Source organism: Otolemur garnettii, unplaced genomic scaffold, assembly GCF_000181295.1.
Source record: "Otolemur garnettii isolate 467f Iridium unplaced genomic scaffold, OtoGar3 scaffold00152, whole genome shotgun sequence".
Classification (NCBI taxonomy): domain Eukaryota; kingdom Metazoa; phylum Chordata; class Mammalia; order Primates; family Galagidae; genus Otolemur; species Otolemur garnettii.
The window spans coordinates 2,516,465-2,524,323 of NW_003852547.1; the positions used below are offsets into that span (position 1 = coordinate 2,516,465).

Below are 7,859 nucleotides of genomic sequence, written 5' to 3' on the forward strand. Positions count from 1 at the left end.
TAAGGCCACCATTACTTTTATTTATTGCTTTGAGTTGAAACAAAGCCCGAGCTCCAGGTGTTTAGGGAGCTCCCATCAGCTAGAGTTCCCAGTGGTGGACAGAGTTCTGGGAACAGCAGAGGACCCTGTGAAGAGGGTTTTCATTGGTCAGAACCCAGAGGATAGAGTCCATCAGAAGTAAGGTCAGAGCTGGAACTCTGAGAGGGGTGGTTAGAGGCCCCAGATGACAGAACCATTATAGGTGGACTCTGAGGAAAGGGGCGAGGCCAGAGGTGAAGAAGTAGCCTGGGGTAGGCCAGGTCCTCCCATTGGCTGAGGCCGCAGCAGTCGGTGGCAGGAGGCCAGGGCGCCTACTTCTGAGCAGGGATCATGTCATCGATGGACTGGCCTTTTTCCAGCTTCTTCTCCATCTCCACCATGAGCTTCACACCATCCACCACCAGCTGCACCTGTTCTACCTCGGATGAGCCCAGCCGATCGGCATTTGACACGTCGAACACAGAGCCCACAGCAGCTGTGTCCACACCACCTACGGGAGCCAGGGATGAGGCGTGAGGAAGGAGCAGAGGCACAGGGGCTTGGTCCCCATGCCAAATGCAACAGCTGCATGTACTGAGTGCCTACTGTGTAACAGGTTACCTGACACAGAGCCTCGAGAATGTCTATTTCTGGGCTCACCCCTCAACCATCCCACATGAAAACATAGCACAGGCTTGAGACCTGTAGTACAGTGGTTACGGCGCCAGACACATACACCAAGGCTGGCAGGTTTGAATCCGGCCCTGGCTAGCTAAACAACAGCAACAAAAAAATAGCTGGGCGTTTCGGTGGGCGCCTGTAGTCCCAGCTACTCGGGAGGCTGAGGCAAGAGAATCAATCGCTCAAAGCAGCCCAAGAGTTTGAGGTTGCTGTGAGCTATGATTCCATGGCACTCTACCCAGGGCAACATAGTGAGACTCTGTCTCCAACAAAAAAAAACATAGCATAGTGGGTAAGAGAGTTGGCTCTGGGGAGCAGTGATTCCTAGGGTCCAATCCTGACCACCCCACTTTACAAATGTGGAAACTAAGGCCCCAAGGTATGTCTGGGGCATATGCAACCCATGTTATATACGCATGAAGATATCTATTCTATGAGACAGACGTGGTGATGCCCATTTTATAGAAGAAGAAACAAGCTCACAACGGGGCAGTCCTTGCCTACCCCCAGGACTCCCCACCTCCCCTTCCGCCGCTGCAAACGGCCTCCCCCAGATGGCGTGGTGCAGGGAATGTGGGAGCCGCACCTGTGCCCCGCTTCTGCAGGCGCAGACGGGTGAGGATCTCCTCGAACTTGGGGTGCTTGCTCAGGTGCGCCAGCTTCACATGCACGCCTCCACGCAACCCAGTGCCCAGGTTGGACGGGCAGGTGAGCACGTAGCCCAGATGCTCATTCCACATGAAGGGGTGGCCGGCTTTCTTAAAGATCTCCTCGATCTGAAGTCGGGAAAAGAGGACCAGGGGGTCAATACCAGTAGGCACCTCCAAATACACCTTGAACAAGGCTCGAACAGACAAGGGAGAGGCAGAGCTTGAGGAAGTGAGTGTAATCATAGTTCCCAGGAGGCGAGGTTGGAGAACTAGGAAGGAGGAGATTCAAAGACCTAGGCAGGATTCTGAGGTGATGGGGCTTGAGGATTCTTCGACAAAGGTTCTCGGGGCGAGGCTTCCGTGTAAGGTTGGAGCCGGATCCTGGGGCGGGGCCTTGAGATGTGGGTGGGGCGGATGAGGGGCCCTAAGGGAGAGGGGCGGGGCCTTCAAGGTGGGGTCAGAAGTCAACAGCTAGGGGCGGAAGCCCACCTTCTGCAGCCCCACGCAGAAACGGCGGAAAACTTCCTTCATGTTACCCCCCTTCTCCATAGAGATGACTCGGAGGTGATCCTCCTCGTTCACCCACACCAGGAAGCTCTTGTTGTCGTTGTGCCTAGGGTGGGGTGCAGTAAAAGAAGCCAAAGTCAGCTTCGCAGGAACCCCAACACCCCTCCTCTTCCAAAACCTACCCCCTGCTGGGGGAACTGTAGTGTAAGAGGGCGGCGGGGGGCAGGTGGGGAGGCATCTGCTTTCTCAAAATGCGGAAGCTTAAACCTATAGATTTTACCGTCACAGGATCTATAAAACCTCAAATCCTGGGATCAAGGACTTTCAGGGACTTAAAAGACTTTGAACAACATTAAATTACAGACTTTGAATCTCAGAGTCTTTGCCAAACAGAAATTTGGATAAATCCAGGAAATTCTATATCTGGTCTCGGGACCAGAGAATCTTCCCATCTCACTGGGATAACTTCCAATTTTAGCATCTCAGAAATAGGGTATTTAAACGATAAAACATTAAGATCTGGAAATATTTGGAATCATGCAGTCACAGAATTTGAAACTAGCAGAGTTTTAAAACCTAAAAATATTTAAAATCTTGAAATCTTATAGTTATCCAATCTGTAGAATCCCAAGTCCTCTAATCATTTGAAACCTAGATTTTTTTTTTTTTTTGAGACAGAGTCTCAAGCTGTCACTTTGGATAAAGTGCTGTATCGTCATAGCTCACAGCAACTTCCACCTCTTGGGCTCAAGCGATTGTCTTGCCTCAGTTTTTCTATTTTTAGTAGAGACAGGGTCTTGCTTTTTGCTCAGGCTGGTCTCAAACTGGTGAGCTCAAGCAATCTGCCCCCCTCAGCCTCCCAGAAGGCTAGGATTACAGGCGTGAGCCATTGTGCCCAGCTAGGTTCTCTATTTTTAAATTGTCAGGTTTAAGAATTCACAGATTTCATAGCAAGTCTAACTAACAATAGTTGATAATAAAGATAATACTAATAGCCAGCATACATGAGCACTTATGGTATACTAAGCACTGCTTTTGACACTTTTGCTCATGTAATCCTCACAAGAACTCCAAGAGCAGACGGTGCCTGTGCTCAGTGGTTAGGGCACCTGCCCCATATACCGAGGGTGGTGGGTTCAAACCTGGCCCCAGCCAAATTACAACAAAAAAATAGCCAGGCATTGTGGCGGGTGCCTGTAGTCCCAGCTACTCCGGCGGCTGAGTCAAGAGAATCGACTAAGCCCAGGAGTTGGAGGTTGCTGTGAGCTGTGACGCCAAGGCACTCTACCAAGGACAATAAAGTGAAACTCTGTTTCTACAAAAAGAAAGAAAGAAAGAAAGAAAAAATGAACTCCAAGAGCTATAAATTATTGTGCTCCTCATTTTACAAATGTTGAAACTGGGGTAGAGAAAAGTTAAATAATTTACCCAAGGTCACAAAGCTAGTAAATGGCAGAGCTGGGATTTAAACCTAGGGAGTATGGTTCAAGTCTAAGTTCTTAGCTGCCACTTCTCTGGTCCAAATTTCCCAAAATATAACACATAGACCACAGGATAGGCAGGGATGGAGAGGAAGATTATTTTCCATTGCTCTTGGAAATTATTCTTATGGTCTTGACTTTGGTGGAGGTGTGAGGAAGATTATGGGGGCCCTGGAAGATGCTGAGAGAAGTGGAAGCTAAAGGCCTGCATGGGCCTCTCACCAGATGCCTCGGGCATCAGGCCAGTCTCGGGCCATGCCTGAGGCCAGCAACAGCGGGGACACCGGCTTGTCGAACAGGAAGTGGTCATCAATGAGCTGCTGCTGCTCCTGCTCTGTCATGCTCTTCAGAGGGTAGTATTTCCCCTTGAACTCACCTGTCAGGCTGTTGAGGGCTAAGGGACCACATGAGAGAGAAAGTAGTCAGCAGACTGTCCCAATTCAAGCTGGGCATGAAGGCCCAGGGACCTCACATTGCTGGCCCAAATAGGACTGGACCTGGATGGCTTCAAATTACCTAAACACTGCCCAAGCCCCAATTCATGACCCAACCTCCAAACCTGTTCCTCCCCTGTCTGCCCAGACCCCAGGAACAACCAGATCACTTGCTCAAGCCAGAAAACGGTCTCTCCCCTTTCCTGAGGAACCCACCAGGCCACAGTATGCTGGTACCTGCTCCTGCTGGTTGGAAGGCAGATGGCCAAAGTCTCAGGAATTTGGGAAGCCATTAGTAGAAACTACTGTAAATAGTATTATGTTATTTTCATATATTTATATGTATAAAATGTGTGTATAATGAATATATTTGTACATGTGTATGATAAACATATATAACATTTATATATCTCATACATTATATATTTTATACATTATTTATATAATATAAAGGCATACTTCATTTTGCTGTGCTTTTCAGATACTGCATTTTTTACAAATTGAAGGCCCATGGAACCCTGTGTCCAAGTCTGCTGGTGCCATTTTGCTAAAAGCACATGCTCACTTCATGTCTCTATGTCATATTCTGGAAATTCTTGCAATGCTTCCAATTTTTTCACTCTTATTATATCTGTTAAGGTGATCTGCAATCAGTGACCCTAATATTTCTCTTATAATTATTTTAAGGCTCCACAAGCCATATCCAGGTAAGAGGGTGAACTTGACCAATAAATGAAATGTGTGTGTGTGTGTGTGTGTGTGTGTGTGTTTGAGACAGAGTCTCAAGCTGTCGCCCTGGGTAGAGTGCCATGGCGTCACAGCTCACAGTAACCTCCAACTCTTGGGCTTAAGCGATTCTCTTACCTCAGCCTCCTAAGTAGCTGGGATTACAGGCTCCCACCACAATGCCCAGCTATTTGTTGTTGTTGTTATAGTTGTCATCATTGTTGTTTGCCAGGCCCGGGCTGGATTTGAACCCACCAGCTCCGGTGTATGTGGCTGGTGCCCTAGCCACTTGAGCTACAGGCGCTAAGCCAAATATGTGTGTTACTGTTCTGCCAACCAGCCGTTCCCCCATCTCTCTTCCCATACTGAGTCTTCCCTATTCCCAGAGATGCAACAATACTGAAATTAGCTCACTTAATAACTCTATGGAGGCCTTTAAGTGTTCAGATGAAAGGAAGAGTTGCACATCTCTCACTTTAAATCAAAAGCTAGAGGCTGGGTGAGGTAGATTATGCCAGTAATACTAACACTCTGGGAGGCCGAGGCAGGTGAATTACCTGAGCCTAGGAGTTTGAGACTAGCCTGAGTAAGAGCCAGATCCCATCTCAACTAAAAATAGAAAAACTAGCCAGGCATTGAGGTGGGCACCTGCAGTCCCTCAGGAGCCTGAGGCAAGGGGATTGCTTGAGCCCAAGTTTGAGGTTGCTATGAGCTGTGATGCCATAGTACTCTACAGATGGGCCAGATTAAGGCTCTGTCTCAAAAACAACAGCAGCAACAACAACAACAAAACCCCCAGGAATTTGGAAGTTGATTCCAGTCTTCATGGATAACTTTGAGAAGTTCAAGACTTCAGCGGAGGAAGGAACTACAAATGTGGTGGAAACACAAGAGAACTAGAACTAGAAGTGGAGCCTTAAGCTATCACCAAATTGGTGCAACCTCACGATAAAACTCCAGCCACGTTGGCCTCCTCACTGGTTCCCCAACATAAGATCCCACCTTAGGGCCATTGCACTTGTTCCACTTGCCTGGGATCCTTTCCAATCAGATCTCAGATTTGTTTTTTCTTTTTTTTGAGACAGTGTCCCACTGTGTTGCCCCGGATAGAGTGCCATGGCTTCATCATAGCTCACAGCAACCTCAAACTTCCAGGCTCAAGCGATCCTCTTGCCTCAGCCTCCCAGGTAGCTGGGACTACAAGTGCCCACCAGAATGTCTAGCTAATTTTTCTATTTTTAGTAGAGACGGAGTCTCACTCTTGCTCAGGCTGGTCTCAAACTCCTGAGCTCAAGCCATCCACGCATCTCAGCCTGCTAGACTGCTAGGATTACAGGGGTGAGCAATTGCACCAGCCTTTCTAACTCCCTTCCCCTCGTCCCTGCTGCTATCCTGGTTGCTTAGCCTCATGGAATTGTCTTATTCATTTGTGGGTTTCTGTTTCCTGTCTTCTCTCCATCAGGTTGAGAGCTCTGTGAGAGTGGTAGCTTTATGCACCTTACTCGTTGTGGGAACCCAGCTCCTCACACAGGCTAAGAACAACCATAGGGTTTTCTGGGTGCCTGGATGTCAGGAACCGGGGCAGCTGAGTGTCTGAGTGGTGCTCTTAGGGGCCTTCCAGCCTTGACAGCCCCCCAGACCCCTGACTCAGGTAAGGCAAACAGCCACCATTCAAGTCCCTATAATTTACCAAGTTCCTCCCATGTTTTGGAAAATGGAGATCCTGGAGGGCCGAGAACCGGCCTGTAGAGGAGCAGAGCCAGAGCCAGGTAGGACGGGACTCTCACCTTCCACAGAGAGCTTCTCCACGGCCCGACGCTCGCCTCGGGAGCAGTGAGGGGGCAAGCTGTAGCCTTTGATGCTGCGGCCAGTGCGCACGCGGCTGCTGAGCACATAGTTGGGGTCCAGGTCGGCTCCACCCTGGGGGGTGGGCGGGGTCAGGGCCTGGCAGATGTTCTCAAGGAGCCTCTCCTCTCCCTGGCAAGCTCATGTCACCCAGATTGTCCTCGGATCTCCACGGCTTCCTTTGCCCCTCTGTCCTCTGGCTAGGGCCAAGCCTCCCTCTCCACTGACCCCACTGGGCTCTGTCTCTATCTCCTTCTCCCCCACCCTGTTTCTCCCATCTCCTTATCTGCCCTGTGTTCTTCTCCACACCCCTCTCCCCATCTTTGTCTCCCATTTCTATTGCTCTTCCTCTCTCCCCGTCTCCTACCCTCTCCATCTCTCTCTTCCTTTCTCTCCTCTCATCTCTAACTCTCCCCTCTGCTTCCCTCTTTCCACATTTCAGTCTCACCTTTTTCTCCTTCTGTTTCTTTTTTCTTTTCTTTTCTTTCTTTTTTTTTTTTTTTTTTTTTTTGAGACAGGTCTCTCTCTGTGGCCCTGGATAGAGTGCCATGGCATCATAGCTCATAACAACCTCAAACTCCTGGGCTCAAGTGATCCTCTTGTCTCAGCCTCCCAAGTAGCTGGGACTATAGACGCCTGCTACAATGCCTGGCTAGCTTTTAGTAGAGAGTCTCACTCTTTCTCAGGCTGGTCTTGAACTCCTGAGTTCAAGCAATCCACCCACCTCAGTCTCCCAGAGTGCTGGGATTATAGGTGTGAGCCATGGCACCTGGCCTGTCCTGTTTCTGTGCCTGTCTTCTCGCTCTCCCTCTCCTCTGTCTCTCTTTCTTTCTATCTCTTTCTATTGCTCTGCAAACTTCTCCCTCTCTTCCCATCTCTCCTCTGACCTCTTTGCCCCCCATCCCTCAACTCTCCCCTCCCCTGGGGGCAGCCAACCTTGAGGTTCTCATGGTTGAGGTCAGTCTTGTGCTTGTCAGTGGGCTTGTAGCCGCCATGCCGATCCTGGATGACGGGGTCGAAGAGGTCCTTGAAAACATCATAGGACTCCTCATCACCAGCCACGCAGCCCACGGTCATGATGAAGGGGTGACCTGGGGGGGCAGGTGAAGTCAGAGGTAGAAGTCCCCAGCAAGCAAGGCCTGGGCTCGTGGGCCCAGTGAAGACTGTGCACGTGTGTACATATGTGTGCATGTGTATGCACATATGTATGTGTGTGCATGTGTGCACATGTGGTTGTGTGTGCGCACACATTATGCATGTGTGTCGGGGGTACATTCAAAACCTCTGGGTCAGACATGAGAAGACTAGGGGTTCATGGCAATGGGAAGGGAAGGCTGGGAGAGGTCAAGGTGCCATTCAGAATGAGGAAAGAATGCAAGGGGTTGGGGCAAAGGAGAAAGAATCTGAGGGGACCTGGTACAAGTAGCTGGATACAGTAGCATCTCAGAGTCCCCAAATCATGGACTCTTAGCCTGAAATCTTTTTTTTTTTTTTTTTTTTTTGAGACAGAGCCTCAA

At 49.5% G+C, this 7,859-nt stretch overlaps 1 protein-coding gene across 1 annotated transcript in view; it reads right to left on the reverse strand.

Annotated features, from left to right (window-relative positions):
• The window catches only part of CKM (creatine kinase, M-type), an 11,035-nt gene continuing 3,176 nt past the window's right edge, over positions 1 to 7,859 (reverse strand). Inside the window, exons 3-8 of the mRNA XM_003799507.1 lie at positions 7,279 to 7,433; positions 6,285 to 6,417; positions 3,560 to 3,731; positions 1,839 to 1,962; positions 1,286 to 1,475; positions 1 to 529 (exon numbers count right to left, since the gene is read on the reverse strand). Of these exons, the coding sequence (XP_003799555.1) occupies positions 351 to 529; positions 1,286 to 1,475; positions 1,839 to 1,962; positions 3,560 to 3,731; positions 6,285 to 6,417; positions 7,279 to 7,433 (953 nt within the window). The 3' untranslated portion in view covers positions 1 to 350. The remainder of the gene's footprint in view (positions 530 to 1,285; positions 1,476 to 1,838; positions 1,963 to 3,559; positions 3,732 to 6,284; positions 6,418 to 7,278; positions 7,434 to 7,859) is intronic.